The following is a 17,319-nucleotide window of genomic DNA, read 5'->3' on the forward strand; positions in this document are numbered from 1 at the left end:
AATATGTGCAAAGCACTGTTCTAAGCACTGGGGGGGATACAAGGTCACCAGGTTGTCCCACGTGGGGCTCACAGTCTTAATCCCCATTTTACAGACGAGGTAACTGAGGCTCAGAGAAGTTAAGTGACTTGCCCAAGGTCACACAACAGACATGTGGCAGAGCTGGGATTAGAACCCATGACCTCTGACTCCAAGCGCCTGCTCTTTCCACCGAGCCACGCTGCTTAGTACTATGCCTGGCACATAGTAAGCGCTTAACAAATACCATAATTTTTTTTTAAAGCTGGTCTGGCTTCTGGAACCCTGGTCTGCCTTCTCTCCTCCCCTCATAGAGGTCCACCGTGAACCACGTTATTTTTATCTTGTGATGCTTTTAATGGTTCAGTATAAAATTGTCTTCATTATCTATATTACATCCTTGCTGTTCTAGGCCTCTCACCCAAGGTCACTCAGAGGACAAGTGGCGGAGCTGGGATTAGAACCCAGGTCCTTCTTTCTTCCAGGCCCAGAATCTAACCATTAGGCCACACTGCTTTCCTCTCATTGTGTGGCATGAGGGTCACTGACATGTCCTAGATGCTGCGGACTCCAGGATCTTGATTCTTCCCCCTTTTAGACTGCGAGCCCACCGTTGGGTAGGGACTGTCTCTATATGTTGCCAATTTGTACTTCCCAAGCGCTTAGTACAGTGCTCTGCACATAGTAAGCGCTCAATAAATATGATTGATGATTGATGATTGGCTTGGAGTCTCTGGGCATCCCGGTCTTATTTCTTCAGGGTATTTGTTAAGTGCTTACTACATAATAATAATAATGATGGCATTTATTAAGCGCTTACTATGTGCAAAGCACTGTTCTAAGCGCTGGGGAGGTTACAAGGTGATCAGGTTGGCCCACGAGGGGCTCACAGTCTTAATCCCCATTTTACAGATGAGGTAACTGAGGCCCAGAGAAGTTAAGTGACTTGCCCAAAGTCACACAGCTGACGATTGGCGGAGCCGGGATTTGAACCCCTGACCTCTGACTCCAAAGCCCGGGCTGCTTCCACTGTACTGAGCGCTGGGGTGGCCACAAGCAAATCAGGCTGGACACGGTCCCTGTCCCACGTGGGGCTCACAGAATTAATCCCCATTTTACAGATGAGGTAACTGAGGCACAAGAAGCGACTTGCCCAAGATCACATCACAGACAAGTGGCAGAGCTGGGATTAGAAGCCCTATAGCTATAATTCTATTTCTCCTGATGGTTTTGACCCCCGTCTACATGGTTTGTCTCCCCCTTCTAGACTGTGAGCCCGTTGTCGGTTAGAGACCGTCTATATGTTGCCGACTTGTACTTCCCAAGCACTTAGTACAGTGCTCTGCACACAGTAAGCGCTCAATAAATACGATTGAATGAATGAATTAGAATCTAGGTCCTTCTGACGCTCAGGCTCAGGCTGTCCGCTTGGCCATGCTGGTCATTGATTTCCATCCATCCTCCGCTCCTGCTGAGGGAGGGCTTCCCAAGCTGAGGTCATTGGAGACCTCGGAGAGAGAGAGAGTCACATCAGCAGGCTGGAGGGGGCAAAAACGGGATTATGGAGTGTCAAGGAGGAAGGTGGGGGGACAGATAGGTGTCCAACAAATACTTATGACTTACCATATATCACAATTATCATTATTATCACTATTATTATTATTACTGTTGATGATGAGCAGCGTGGCTCAGTGGAAAGAGCCCGGGCTTTGGAGGAAGAGTTCGTGGGTTCAAATCCCGGCTCCTCCAATTGTCAGCTATGTGACTTTGGGCAAATCACTGCACTTCTCTGGGCCTCAGTTACCTCATCTGTAAAATGGGGATTAAGACTGTGAGCCCCATGCGGGACAACCCAATCACCGTTATTCTCTTTTAGACTGTGAGCCCACTGTTGGGTAGGGACTGTCTCTATATGTTGCCAATTTGTACTTCCCAAGCGCTTAGTACAGTGCTCTGCACATAGTAAGCGCTCAATAAATACGATTGGTGATGATGATGATGGCATTTATTAAGCGCTAACTATGTGCAGGGCACTGTTCTAAGCGCTGGGGAGGTTACAAGGTGATCAAGCTGTCCCACGGGGGGCTCACAGTCTTAATCCCCATTTTACAGATGAGGGAACTGAGGCACAGAGAAGTTAAGTGACTTGCCCAAAGTCACACAGCTGTCGACAATTGGCAGAGCTGGGATTTGAACCCATGACCTCTGACTCCAAAGCCCGTGCTCTTTCCACTAAGCCATGCTGCTATAATAATAATGATAATAATAATAATAATAATAAAACTCATTCGAGGAGTTTGGACATGAAGGGAGCAATAGCTAAATGGTATCATGGGATCAAGAGAATCAATCAGTGGCATTTATTGAACGCTGACTGTGTGCTAAGCACTTGGGAGAGTACAATGCAAGAGAATTAGCAGACACGTTCCCTGCCCAAAAACAATTTACAGTCTAGAGGGGGAGACCATGGTTTCTGTGTGAAGGCACCATCAGCATAGCCTAGTGGCAAGACCATAAGCTTGTGCGTCAGAGGTCCTGGGTTCTAATCCTGGCTTCTCCACTTGTCTGCTTGTCACATTGTCTGTGCCTCAGTTACCTCATCTGTAAAAAATGGGGATTAAGACTATGAACCTCATGTGGGACAACCTGATTACCTTGTATCTACCAGTGCTTAGAGCAGCGTTTGGCATGTAGTAAGTGTTTGATACCATAATTGTTATTATTATTATAACTATTATTATTATCAGAGGGAATGGTCAAAGATGGTGGTCAAGGAGGGTGGAGGAGAGGAGGCCACCGGAGTTTTTATCTGTGAGGGATGGAATCAGAGGTGCAGGGGGAGTGGGTAGATTTTGAAAGCAGGTGGGAGATTTTGAGAAGAAGGAGAGAGGGGAGGAGGAGGTGAGAATTCATTCATTCATTCAATTGTATTTATTGAGCACTTACTGTGTGCAGAGCACTGTACTAAGCGCTTGGGAAGTACAAAAAAGCTGGGGGATAGCAGATGGGCGGGGATGTTGAGGAGGTCACGCCTGATGGCTTTGGTTTGAGAAGCAACACGGTCTAGTGGATAGAGCCAGAGCTTAGGGGTCAGAAGGACCTGGGATCTAGTCCCGGCACCACCAAGTGTTGTGCTGCTCTTTCTTTGTGCTGATGATGATGATGATGGTATTTGTTAAGCGCTTACTATGTGCAAAGCACTGTTCTAAGCGCTGGGGGGATACAAGGTGATCAGGTTGTCCCACGTGGGGCTCACAGTCTTAATCCCCATTTTACAGATGAGGTACCTGAGGCACAGAGAAGTTAAGTGACTCGCCCAAAGTCACACAGCTGACAAGTGGCGGAGCCGGGATTAGAACCCATGACCTCTGACTCCAAGGCCCGGGCTCTTTCCCCTGAGCCACGCAGCTTCTCCAACTTTGTGGTTGTTTAGTTGATCAGTCAAAGGTATTTATTGAGTGGCTACTGTGTGCAGGGCACTGTACTAAGCACTTGGGTGAGGACAGTATAACAGACTTTGTAGACATGTTCCCTGCCCACAAGGAACTTACAATCTAGAGGGGGTGACAGTGATCGCTCACCTATTCTCTCCCACCTCCACACTGGGCAAGATGCGTGACTTCTCTGGACCTCAGTTCCCTCATCTGGAAAATGGGGATTAAGACTGAGCCACATGTGGGACAGGGTTTGTGTCCAACCCAATTACCTTGTATCTATCCCAGGGCTTAGTGCAGTGCCTGGCACATAGTAAGCTCTTAACAAATTCCACAATTATTATTATTATTATTATAACATAGTAGTTGGTGAAGTGATCTGGTTGAGCTTGAGACACTGGAGGTTTTAGGAGGAATTGGAGATCTGGAATAGTAGGTGAGGGCAATAGACATGTGGTAGACACTGTCCAACCCGATTTTCTTGTATCTAAGCCAGTGCTTAGTACAGTGCCTGGAACATAGTGAGAGCTTAACAAATACCATAATTATTATTATCATTTTATCATTATTATTATTATTATCTGAAGTAACTAAGGGAATGGGTCAGGGTAGGATTAATATCCCAGCTGTTCTGAGAATAATAATAATAATGATAGGATTTATTAAGCACTTACTACGTGCAAAGCACTGTTCTAAGCACTGGGGAGGTTACAAGGTGATCAGATTGTCCCACGGGGGCTCACAGTCTTAACCCCCATTTTAGAGATGAGGTAACTGAGGCACAGAGAAGTGAAGTGACTTGCCCAAAGTCACACAGCTGGCAATTGGCAGAGCCGGGATTTGAACTCATGACCTCTGACTCCAAAGCCCGTGCTCTTTCCACTGAGCCACGCTGCTTCTCAAGATGATCAGGTTGTCCCGCTGGGGGCTCACAGTTTTAATCCCCGTTTTACAGCTGAGGTAACTGAGGCACAGAGAAGTGAAGTGACTTGCCCAAAGTCACACAGCTGACAGTTGGTGGAGCCGGGATTTGAACCCATGACCTCTGACTCCAAAGCCCGGGCTCTTTCCACTGAGCCATGCTGCTGGCTATGCAGGGAAGGGAATAAGAAACATGAAAGTGCTGTCCACACGTGGTCAGCGTGGTTATCTATCAGCATGGGTACACAATCAGTCAATCATATTTATTGAGCTCTTATCGTGTGCAGCGCACTGTACTAAGCGCTTGGGAGAGTGCATTCTAACAGAGTTGGTAGATGTGTTCCCTGCCCACAGTGAGCTGACACAGAGTTATTCCCTGTAACAGAAGATGATGCCACATGCCTTGGGAAAGAGCAAGGGCCTGACAGTCAGAAGGACCTAGGTTCGAATCCTGACTCCAGCTACATCATCATCATCATCAGTCGTATTTATTGAGCGCTTACTATGTGCAGAGCACTGTACTAAGCGCTTGGGAAGTACAAATTGGCAACTTATAGAGACAGTCCCTACCCAACAGTGGGCTCACAGCCTAAAAGGGGGAGACGGAGAACAAAACCAAACATACTAACAAAATAAAATAAATAGAATAGATATGTACAAGTAAAATAAATAAATAAATAGAGTAATAAATATGTGCAAACATATATACATATATACAGGTGCTGTGGGGAAGGGAAGGAGGTAAGATGGGGTACCTTTTCTATGACCTTGGATGAGTCACTTAACTTCTCTGTGCCTCAGTCCCTTCACCTGCAAAATGGGGGTTCAAAACCTGTTCTCCCTCCTATTTAGACTCTGAACCCCACGTGGGACCTGATCGTTTGGTATCTTCCCGATATCATCGTGTATCTACATAAAGCGGCGTGGCTAAGTGGCAAGAGCCCAGGCTTGGGTGTCAGAAGATGTGGGTTCTAATCCCACCTCTGCCACTTGTCTGCTGGGTGACCATGGGCAAGCCACTTAACGTCTCTGTGCCTCAGTTACCTCATCTGTAAAATGGGGATTAAGACTGTGAGCCCCACGTGGGACAACCTGATTACCTTGTATCTAACGCAGTGCTTAGAACAGAGCTTGGCACATAATAAGCACTTAACAAATACCTTAATCATTATTATAATTCATCATCATCATCATCATCAATCGTATTTATTGAGCGCTTACTGTGTGCAGAGCACTGTACTAAGCGCTTGGGAAGTACAAGTTGGCAACATATAGAGCCAGTCCCTACCCAACAGTGGGCTTACAGTCTAAAAGGGGGAGACAGGGGGAGATAATTATTACTACCCCAGTACTTAGAACAGTGCGTGGCACATAATAAAAACTTAACAAATACCAAAATTATTATTATTATAATTACTATTACCCCAGTGCTTAGTACAGTGCTTGGTCCATAGTGTGTGCTTAACACGTATTATAATCATTATTATTATTATTATTATCATGAGAGAATGAAGAAAGAGAAGAGCCATTTCCACTCACTGTCTACAATAAAGCTGGTCCTTTGGTTTGTATCTCACACTTTGTCAGGGAAGGCCTCTTGGAGGAGATGTGCCCTTAATAATCAATCAATCAATCAATCGTATTTATTGAGCGCTTACTGTGTGCAGAGCACTGTACTAAGCGCTTGGGAAGTACAAGTTGGCAACATATAGAGACAGTCCCTACCCAACAGTGGGCTTACAGTCTAAAAGGGGGAGACAGGGGGAGATAATTATTACTACCCCAGTACTTAGAACAGTGCGTGGCACATAACAAAAACTTAACAAATACCAAAATTATTATTATTATAATTACTATTACCCCAGTGCTTAGTACAGTGCTTGGTCCATAGTGTGTGCTTAACACGTATTATAATCATTATTATTATTATTATTATCATGAGAGAATGAAGAAAGAGAAGAGCCATTTCCACTCACTGTCTACAATAAAGCTGGTCCTTTGGTTTGTATCTCACACTTTGTCAGGGAAGGCCTCTTGGAGGAGATGTGCCCTTAATAATCAATCAATCAATCAATCGTATTTATTGAGCGCTTACTGTGTGCAGAGCACTGTACTAAGCGCTTGGGAAGTACAAGTTGGCAACATGTAGAGACGGTCCCTACCCAACAGTGGGCTCACAGTCTAGAAGGGGGAGAAAGAGAAAAAAAAAAAGAACATATTAACAAATAGAATAAATATGTACAAGTAAAATAAATATATAAATAGAGTAATAAATACGTGCAAACATATATACATGTATACAGGGCTTAATAAGGCTTCGAAGGGGGGAGAGTGATCATGTGCTCATGGCCAATATTTCAAGCCGCTTGGGAACGACTCCAGCCATCTCAGACCTAATAATTATGGTACTCATTAAGTGCTTACTATGTGCCAAGCACTATACTAAGCGCTGGGGTAGATACAAGTTAATCAGGTTGGACATAGTCCCTGTCCCACGTGGGCGTCACAGTCTTAATCCCCATTTTCCAAATGTGGTAAATGAAGGCCCAGAGAAGTGAAGTAACTTGGCCCCAGTCACACAACAGATAAATGGTGGAGTCGGGATTAGAACCCAGATCCTTCTGACTCCTAGGCCCGGGCTCTATCCGCTGGGAATATCGCCGCATAAGTAGTGTCCTTTTTCAACCACTTCTAGTAACATCACAGAGAAGCAGCGTTGCTCAGTGGATAGAGCCCAGGCTTTGGAGTCAGAGGTCATGAGTTCGAATCCCAGCTCCGCCACTTCATTATCATCAATCGTATTTATTGAGCGCTTACTATGTGCAGAGCACTGTACTAAGCGCTTGGGAAGTACAAATTGGCAACATATAGAGACAGTCCCTACCCAACAGCAGGCTCACAGTCTAAAAGGGGGAGACAGAGAACAAAACCAAACATACTAACAAAATAAAATAAATAGAATAGATATGTACAAATAAAATAAATAAATAAATAGAGTAATAAATATGTACAAACATATGTACACTTGTCAGCTGTGTGACTTTGGGCAAGTCACTTCACTTCTCTGGGCCTCAGTTCCCTCATCTGGAAAATGGGGATTAAGTCTGTGAGCCCCACGTGGGACAACTTGATTACCTTGTCTCTACCCCAGCGCTTAGAACAGTGCTTTGCACATAGTAAGCGCTTAATAAATGCCATCATTATTATTATGATCACAGAAAATACATTTTCCCGTCAATTTATCCTGCAATTCTCTTGTGTTTTCTCCTGGAACAGGTGTTAATTCTTTCCAGGTCTACATGGCGTATAAGGATCTTTACCAAATGTCTGACAGCCAGGTATTTATCCACCAGTTTGTCAATCAATCGATCCATCGATGGTATTTTTTGAGGGTTTACTATGTGCTGAGCACTGTACTAATAGCTTGGACGGGTACAGCCAAGGAGAAGCAGCGTGGCTCAGTGGAAAGAGCCCAGGCTTTGGAGTCCGAGGTCATGGGTTCAAATCCCTGCTCCGCCAATCGTCAGCTGTGTGACTTTGGGCAAGTCACTTAACTTCTCTGTGCCTCAGTTCCCTCATCTGTAAAATGGGGATTAAAACTGTGAGCCCCCCGTGGGACAACCTGATCACCTTGTAACCTCCCCAGCGCTTTGAACAGTGCTTTGCACATAGTAAGCGCTTAACAAATACCATCATTATTATTGTTACAGTTGTACGCTCTCACGTTCATCTCCCAGGATGAAATGTAACTGGGATAGGAATCCTTTTTTCCACACTGGATTTCCTGGTTTTGGCAACTGCTACCCTTAAATGATTTTTAGAGGAAAAAGGACAATCCATAGAACAAATGGAAGCATTTCTTCCTTGTATCAGGAAGTCAGTCACCTTCAGCACGGGGTATTTATAAGAATTAAAATCTCCACTTTTCTGGAAAAAGCAGAACGTGGCGCATAGAATGAATTATCTAAAAGTGGGCTTCACATATATCTTTGCTGACCGCTTACTCTGATGATGAGAAAGTGTGGTCCTTTGAGGCTTTCGCTCAATCAGTGAGCACTTACTGTGTGCCCGGCACTTCACCGAGCGCTTCTTCTAAGGAACGGTCAGTGCTCAATCTTTATCCGAACCAAAAGATAGCTTCCAGCCCAGTGAAAGGTAGCCCATGTCATGAAAAGAAAATCCCCAGCCAGATATGAAAGGAGTGATGTGCTATTTTTATCTTGGGTTCATTCCTCTTCTGTTCTTCTCACAGCTGTATGAAGCCTTCACATATCTAAAGGGTCTGGGAGCAGTTATCCTGGTCCATGCTGAAAATGGAGATTTAATAGCTCAGGTGAGTGGCCCCCATGGCTTCACCCTCTTTTCCTGGGGAATTTATGCCGACAGACGGAGATGAAAGCTTGTTGCTCTATAGCCCAAGGAACCCCTAGAACAGTTGGATGTTCAAAGTTAGTCAGTCAGTCATATTTATGGAGCACTTACCATGTGCAGAACACTTTACTAAGTGCTTGGAAGAGTTCAACACAACAATAAGCAGACCCATTCCCTGCCCACGATGGGCTTACTATCTATCTTTTAGACTGTGAGCCCACTGTTGGGTAGGGACTGTCTCTATATGTTGCCAATTTGTACTTCCCAAGCGCTTAGTACAGTCCTCTGCACATAGTAAGTGCTCAATAAATACGATTGATTGATTGGTAGAGGAGGAGGCTAACATTAATAGAAATAAATACATGACAGATACGGACATAAGTGCTTTGGGGCTGGGAGGGCGATGAGTAAGGGAGCAAGTCGAGGGGATGAATAAAGGGAGCAAGTCAGGGTGACACAGAAGGGACAGGCCCAAACCAGCCTTGTCCAAACCATGTGGGTCAGGGAGGAAAAATCGGCTCTTCTGTAGGGAATAAATCTTGTTGAAAGAAGACTACGCCTTTGGTTTCTATTTTGGGAATCGGTTGCAGTGACAAAGTGGTAACCTTCATTTTCATTGTTGAATCTGTGTTCTAGTTCATGAGCGAGACTTGTTCTCCCTCTTGCTAATAACCAGCCCCTTCCATTTGTTTCACCTTCCTGGGCTTTCGTCCAACTAACGGATTTTTACTGGTGCCAGCATCTTTAAATAGAGGCTAGGATTTTCTGTTATATATGCCAGTTGCATTTTTAACTATCGAGTATTGCCTAATTGACTCCTTTCTACACTGGGTAACTTTAAGGCCTGGAAAATGAAGCGTTATTTTTGTTGTAGTAGAAATGGCCAATTTATGATGATAGTTGCGGTATTTGTTAAACACTCACTTTGTGCCAAGCACAGTACTGAGCAGCAGGATAGGGTCGGTGTAAGTGGAAGAGTCGGCATCTATGATTCACAGGGGGCTTACAGTCTAAGCTATGCTGGGGTCTGTTTGAATTCCAATTATCTGGAGGACTGGAATTTAGCAATCATCATCATCATCATCAATCGTATTTATTGAGCGCTTACTATGTGCAGAGCACTGTACTAAGCGCTTGGGAAGTACAAATTGGCAACAATGAGCAATGAGGAATGTTGGATCCCAGCTGAAACCCGGCCCGCCGTCAAGAATATGTTGCCAACTTGTACTTCCCAAGAACTTAGTACAGTGCTCTGCACACAGGAAGTGCTCAATAAATAGGATTGAATGAATGAATGAAAGAATGATCATCATCGTGGTATTAAGCGCTTACTTTGTGTCAAGCACTGTTCTAACTGCTGGGGTAGATGCAAGGTAATCAGGTTGGGTACAGTCCCTGGCCCACATGGGGTTCACAGTCTTAATCCCCATTTTACAGATGATGAAACTGAGGTACAGAGAAGTTGTGACTTGCCCAAGGTCACACAGCGGACAACTGGCAGATGGCCCGTTCTTATTCTACTAGGCCGAACGTGGTACTCTGTGAAAAAGCTTCTTATGGAAAGAGAGACCAGGAGGCAGAAGAGAATTCAGTGCCAGGACCTACGGACTTTAAGGACAACCATGAACCGCTGATATTTACTGAGGATTTACTGTGTGCCGAGCACTGTACTATTTGTAGGAAATGAGCAACAGTGTAATGAGAGACTGCCTTTTTGTGCATGCAGTCTGGCTTACATTGGCCATTTCAGTCACACTTCATTCATTCAATCATATTTATTGAGCGCTTACTGTGTGCAGAGCACTGTACTAAGTGCTTGGAAGTACAAGTTGGCAACATATAGAGAAGGTCCCTACCCAACAACGGGCTCACAGTCTAGAAGTGGGAGACAGAGCACGAAACAAAACATATTAACAAAATAAAATAAATAGAATAAATATATACAAATAAAATAAATAAATAGAGTAATAAATACGTACAAACATATATACAGGTGTTGTGGGGAGGGGGAGGAGGCGGAGGGGAAGGAGGGGGCTCAGTCTGGGAAGGCCTCCTGGAGGAGGTGAGCTCTCAGTAGGGCTTTGAAGGGAGGAAGAGACACGTCCTCATAGGGTGAAATTCACCGTCAGTTGAGTCTTCGAATATGAAGGGCAGCTATAAAGAAGGAAAAAAGCTAGGATTGAGGGCTAAAGTGGCTAAGAGCATAAAGTAATGTCCATCATCCAGCTGTGAAAAGGTCATGACTCCCAGAAGAGAAGCTTAGAAATCTCCTGACATTTCATTTCTTTCGGTAATGGTATTTGTTCATTCATTCATTAAATTAAATTTATTCATTCATTCATTAAATCATATTTTTTCATTCATTCATTCGTTCAATCGTATTTATTGAACACTTACTGTGTGCAGAGCACTGTACTAAGCGCTTGGGAAGTACAGTTGAGTGACAGATAAAGACCAGCCCTGCCCACAATGGGCTCACAGTCTAGAAGCGGGGAGACAGGCATCAAACAAGTGCTTACTCTGTACCAAGCAATTTACTAAGTTCTGGGGAAGGAATGGTGTGGCCTAGTGGGTAGAGCAGGAGCCTGGGCATCAGAAGGACTTGGATTCTAGTCCCAGCTCTTCTCCTTGCCTGCTGTGTGAACTTGGGCAAGTCGCTTCACTTCTCTGGGCCTCAGTTCCCTCGCTGTAAAATGGAGATTGAGGCCGTGAGCCCCACGTGGGACGAGGACTGTGTCCAACCTGATTAGTTCATATCTACCCCAGTATTGAGTACAGTGCCTAGCGCATAGTAAGTGCTTCACAAATACTGTTTTTAATAAAAGCTAATCAGTTTGAACACAGTTGGGGCTCACACCCTTGATCCCCATTTTAGACATGAGGAAACTGAGGCATAGAGAAGTGAATAATAATATAATAATAATAATAATGATGGTATTTATTAAGCACTTACTATGTGCAAAGCACTGTTCTAAGCGGTGGGGAGGATACAGGGTGATCAGGTGGTCCCACGAGGCACTCACAGTTTTAATCCCCATTTTACAGATGAGGGAACTGAGGCCCAGAGAAGTTAAGTGGCTTGCCCAAGGTCACACAGCTGACAAGTGGTGGAGTCGGAATTTGAACCCATAACCTCTGACTCCCAAACCCGGGCTCCTTCCACGGAGCCACACTGTTTGAACACAGCCAGGACTCACACCCTTAATCTCCATTTTAGAGATGAGGAAACTGAGGCATAGAGAAGTGAATAATAATAATAGTAATAATGATGGCATCTGTTAAGCGCTTACTATGTGCGAAGCACTGTCCTAAGCGCTGGGGGGATTACAAGGTGATCAGGTTGTCCCATGTGGGGCTCACAGTTTTAGTCCCCATTTGACAGATGAGGTAACAGAGGCCCAGAGAAGCTAAGTGACTTGCCCAAAGTCACACAGCTGACAAGTGGCAGAGCCGGGATTAGAACCCATGACCTCTGGCTCACAAGCCCGTGCTCGTTCCACTGAGCCACGCTGCTTCTCTAAGTGAAGTGGCTTGGCTGAGGTCACACACAGCAGACAAGTGGTGGAGCCGGGATTAGAACTCAGCCCTTCTGACTATCAGGCCCTTGCTCTAGCCACCAGGCCATGCCCCTTCTACTCTGTAGCGCTTAGTGCAGTGCTTGGTACAGAGTAAGCGCTTAAGAAATACCATTACAAGAAACCAGGTCCTCTGACTTGAAGGCTGTGGTCTTTCTACTTGGCCACACAGATTCTCGGAGAACATTTCCTCTTCCAAAGTCTGATCTCAGGTGCGAGGATTTGGGGACATTCAGTACGGTTTACGGGGGCCAATAGTCTTCAAAATACTTGCCCCATCATCATCATCAATCGTATTTATTGAGCACTTACTGTGTGCAGAGCACTGTACTAAGTGCTTGGGAAGTACAAATTGGCAACATATAGAGACAGTCCCTACCCAACAGTGGGCTTACAGTCTAGAAGGGGGAGACAGTGAACAAAACCAAACATACTAACAAAATAAAATAAATAGAATAGATATGTACAAGTAAAATAAATAAATAAATAAATAAATAGAGTGATAAATATGTTCAAACATATCTTCATATATACAGGTGCTGTGGGGAAGGGAAGGAGGTAAGACGGGGGAATGGAGAGGGGGACAAGGGAGAAAGAAAGGAGGGGGCTCAGTCTGGGAAGGCCTCCTGGAGGAGGTGAGCTCTCAGTAGGGCCTTGAAGGGAGAAAGAGAGCTAGCTTGGCGGATGGGCAGAGGGAAGGCATTCCAGGCCCGGGGGATGACGTGGGCTGGGGGTCGATGGCGGGACAGGCGAGAACGAGCTACGGTGAGGAGATTAGCGGCAGAGGAGCGGAGGGTGCGGGCTGGGCTGGAGAAGGAGAGAAGGGAGGTGAGGGAGGAGGGGGCGAGGGGATGGACAGCCTTGAAGCCCAGGGTGAGGAGTTTCTGCCCGATGCACAGATTGATTGGTAGCCACTGGAGATTTTTGAGGAGGGGAGTAATATGCCTAGAGCGTTTCTGGACAAAGATAATCTGGGCAGCAGCATGAAGTATGGATTGAAGTGGAGAGAGACACGAGGATGGGAGATCAGAGAGAAGGCTGATGCCCCATGACTGGTGGTGGTCTCTTTAGGGGGCTTGTGGTGGCCAAGAAGATGTGACAGGTGTGGGAAAATGTGGACAGTCTCTTTCGGCCCAATGCCCTCCTCAACAACATGCTCTGCCTGACCTCCCCTCCCCACAATTTGCCCCCAATTTTCCTCTTTCATTTTCTGGTAGGGGTTACACGACGCCCTTGTTGCGATTCCTTCAGGTCACCTCACCCTCAAAATTCAATTGTCTGTCAATTCAATAGTATTTATCGAGCGCTTACTGCGTGCAGAGCACTGTACTAAGCACTTGGGAGAGAACAGTAGAACGATAAACAGAAAAATTCTCAAAATGGGAGTGGCTAAAGAGGCGCAGGCCCCGGAAACGGGATTTGGCTTTAATTTATCGACATAGGGTTTCAAGTCTCGCTGAGTGGGGAAAACGGGCGACAGTGAGGCTGTTCTTTCCCAGTTGAAACCGTAGCTCTTTTCTTTTTCAGGAACAGAAGCGGATCTTGGAGATGGGCATCACAGGCCCCGAGGGCCACGCTCTGAGCAGACCAGAAGAGGTAACTGGATGGCACTTTGCTCACGTTGAGATCTGAACCGTTCCCGTTTTCCGTGTTCTCCTGTGATTCAGCATCTAGGCCAAACACTCTGGGCACAAATCCCTCAGAAGCCCCAGGCTCAGAGAGCCGAGCTTCGGAGATTCACCCTCACCTCTGCCATTTCTTTCTCCCTCCTTCCAATTGCTTCAAGTGTTCTCCTCATCTCTGCACTCTGTGTCTCATTTCCAAATCTGTCCATTCTTTTTGACTTATGGTATTTGTTAAGCACTAAGTGTCAGGCACTGTATTGAATGCTGGGGTAGATACAAGATAACCAAGTTGGACACAGTCCATGTCCACATGGAGCTTAATCCCTATCTTAAAGATGAAGAAACTGAGGCACAGAGACGTGAACTGACTTGCCCAAGGTTACACAGCAGACAGTTGGTGGGATTAGAACCCACATCCTTCTGACTCTCCATGTGCCCCACACTTCTTCCCTTCTTTCTCCAGAAATTTCCTCTGTGATCTCCTAACTATAAAGAAAGGCTGGATGCACATCATTAACAAAATAAATAGAATAGTAAATCTGTACAAGTAAAATACTCTATTTTACTTGTACAGATTTACTATTCTATTTATTTTGTTAATGATGTGCATTTAGCTTTAATTCTATTTGTTCTGACGACAGAGAACAAAACAACATATTAACAAAATAAAATAAATAGAATAAATATGTACAAATAAAATAAATAAATAAGTACAATTGAATGAATGAATGAATCGTGTTCATTCATTCAGTTGTATTTATTGAGCATTTACTATGTGCAGACCACTGTACTAAGCGCTTTGAAAGTGCAATTCAGCAACAAAGAGAGACAATCCTTCCCCAGCAGCGGGCTCACAGTCTAAAAGGGGGAGACAGACAACTAAACAAAACATATTAACAAAATAAAATAAATAGAATAAATATGTACGAGTAAAATAAATGGAGTAATAAATACGCAGAAACGTATATATTGTGGCATTTATTGAGTGCTTACTATATGCAGGGCATTGTACTAAGCTCTTGGGAGAGGGCAATATGAAGAATTAGTGGACATGTCCCCTGCCCATCGGGAGCTTCAGGGCTAGATAGAGGGGAATCAGACGGGGCCTAGCAGTCCAGAGAAGCGTCACGCAGTGTCTGGATGGGAAACTGCCCCTGCTCTCTCCCCCTCCCTCCAGGCTCGCATCTCCTCCTGCCTTCAGGACATCTCCACCTGGATGTCTGCCCGCCACCTAAAACTCAACATGTCCAAGACTGAACTCCTTGTCTTCCCTCCCAAACCCTGCCCTCTCCCTGACTTTCCCATCTCTGTTGACGGCACTACCATCCTTCCCGTCTCACAAGCCCGCAACCTTGGTGTCATCCTCGACTCCGCTCTCTCATTCACCCCTCACATCCAAGCCGTCACCAAAACCTGCCGGTCTCAGCTCCGCAATGTTTCCAAGATCCGCCCTTTCCTCTCCATCCCAACCGCTACCCTGCTCGTTCAAGCTCTCATCCTATCCCGTCTGGACTACTGCATCAGCCTTCTCTCTGATCTCCCATCCTCGTGTCTCTCCCCCTTCAATCCATACTTCATGCTGCTGCCCGGATTGTCTTTGTCCAGAAATGCTCTGGGCATATTACTCCCCTCCTCAAAAATCTCCCGTGGTTACCAATCAACCTATGCGTCAGGCAGAAACTCCTCACCCTGGGCTTCAAGGCTGTCCATCCCCACACCCCCTCCTACCTCACCTCCCTTCTCTCCTTCTTCAGCCCAGCCCGCACCCTCCGCTCCTCTGCTGCTGCTAACTGGGCCTCGTTCTCGCCTGTCCCACCGTCGACCCCCGGCCCACGTCATCCCCCTGGCCTGGAATGCCCTCCCTCTGCCCATCCGCCAAGCTAGCTCTCTTCCTCCCTTCAAGGCCCTACTGAGAGCTCACCCCCTCCAGGAGGCCTTCCCAGACTGAGCCCCTTCCTTCCTCTCCCCCTCGCCCCCCTCTCCATCCCCCCCATCTTACCTCCTTCCCTTCCCCACAGCACCTGTATATATGTATATATGTTTGTACATATTTATTACTCTATTTATTTATTTTTCCTGTACATATCTATTCTATTTATTTTATTTTGTATGTTTGGTTTTCTTCTCTGTCTCCCCCTTTTAGACTGTGAGCCCACTGTTGGGTAGGAACTGTCTCTATATGTTGCCAACTTGTACTTCCCAAGCGCTTAGTACAGTGCTCTGCACACAGTAAGCACTCAATAAATACGATTGATTGAAACACCCGTTTACTTGATCTGATGTCTGTCTCTCCGCCTCTAGACTGTGAGCCCGCTGTGGGCAGGGATTGTCCCTCTCCGTTGCTGTACTGTACTTTCCAAGCGCTTAGTACAGTGCCCTGCACACAGTAAGCGCTCAATAGATACAACTGAATGAATGAACGACTGAAATATGTGTGTGATTCTTCCTCAGCTGGAAGCAGAGGCAGTTTTCCGCGCCATAACCATCGCCGGCCGGATCAACTGCCCCGTCTACATCACCAAGGTGATGAGCAAGAGTGCCGCCGACATCATCGCCCAGGCGCGGAAGAAAGGTATCACTCGCTCCCCGGCCGGTTCCATGGTTGTGCCGCTGGAGCCGGGGGGAGGGAGCCTGGGGGGAATCTGCAATGGTCCAGGAGAATGAGATCTGTCCAAGGACATAATAATAATAATAATAATAATAATTGTGGTATTTGTGAAGCCCTTCCTATGAGCCAGGCACTGTACTGAGCCCTGGAGTGAATACAAGCAAATCGGGTTGGACGCAGCCCCCGTCCCACCTGGGGTCACAGTCTCTATCCCCATTTTACAGATGAGGTAACTGAGGCCCAGAGAAGATAAGTGACTTGCCCAAAGTCACACAGCTGACAATTGGCGGAGCAGGGATTTGAACCCATGACTTCCGACTCAAAAGCCCGGGCTGTTTCCACTGAGCCACGCTGAGAAGTAAAGTGACTTGCCCAAGGTCACACAGCAGACAAGTGGCAGAGCTGGGATTAGAACCCATGACTTTCTTACTCCCAGGCAGGTGCTCTATCTACTACCCTGGCTCCGCCACTTCTAAACTTCTAGACTTCTAGACTGTCTTCTAGTCTTCTAGACTGTGAGCCCACTGTTGGGTAGGGACCGTCTCTATATGTTGCCAACTTGTACTTCCCAAGCGCTTAGTACAGTGCTCTGCACACAGTAAGCGCTCAATAAATACTACTGATTGATTGATTGCTCTCACCTGTCCTCCATCGACCCCCGGCCCACGTCCTCCCTCTGGCCTGGAATGCCCTCCCTACGCACATCCGCCAAGCTAGCTCTCTTCCTCCCTTCAAAGCCCTACTGAGAGCTCACCTCCTCCAGGAGG

General features: G+C 46.1%; 1 protein-coding gene across 1 annotated transcript in view; it reads left to right on the forward strand.

Annotated features, from left to right (window-relative positions):
• Positions 1–17,319, forward strand: part of CRMP1 (collapsin response mediator protein 1) — a 111,259-nt gene that overhangs the window by 63,185 nt on the left and 30,755 nt on the right. The window contains exons 5-8 of the mRNA XM_038745595.1: positions 7,650–7,711; positions 8,626–8,706; positions 13,847–13,915; positions 16,396–16,516. Coding sequence (XP_038601523.1) covers positions 7,650–7,711; positions 8,626–8,706; positions 13,847–13,915; positions 16,396–16,516 — 333 coding nt within the window. The remainder of the gene's footprint in view (positions 1–7,649; positions 7,712–8,625; positions 8,707–13,846; positions 13,916–16,395; positions 16,517–17,319) is intronic.

Source organism: Tachyglossus aculeatus, chromosome 4 (genome assembly GCF_015852505.1).
Source record: "Tachyglossus aculeatus isolate mTacAcu1 chromosome 4, mTacAcu1.pri, whole genome shotgun sequence".
Classification (NCBI taxonomy): domain Eukaryota; kingdom Metazoa; phylum Chordata; class Mammalia; order Monotremata; family Tachyglossidae; genus Tachyglossus; species Tachyglossus aculeatus.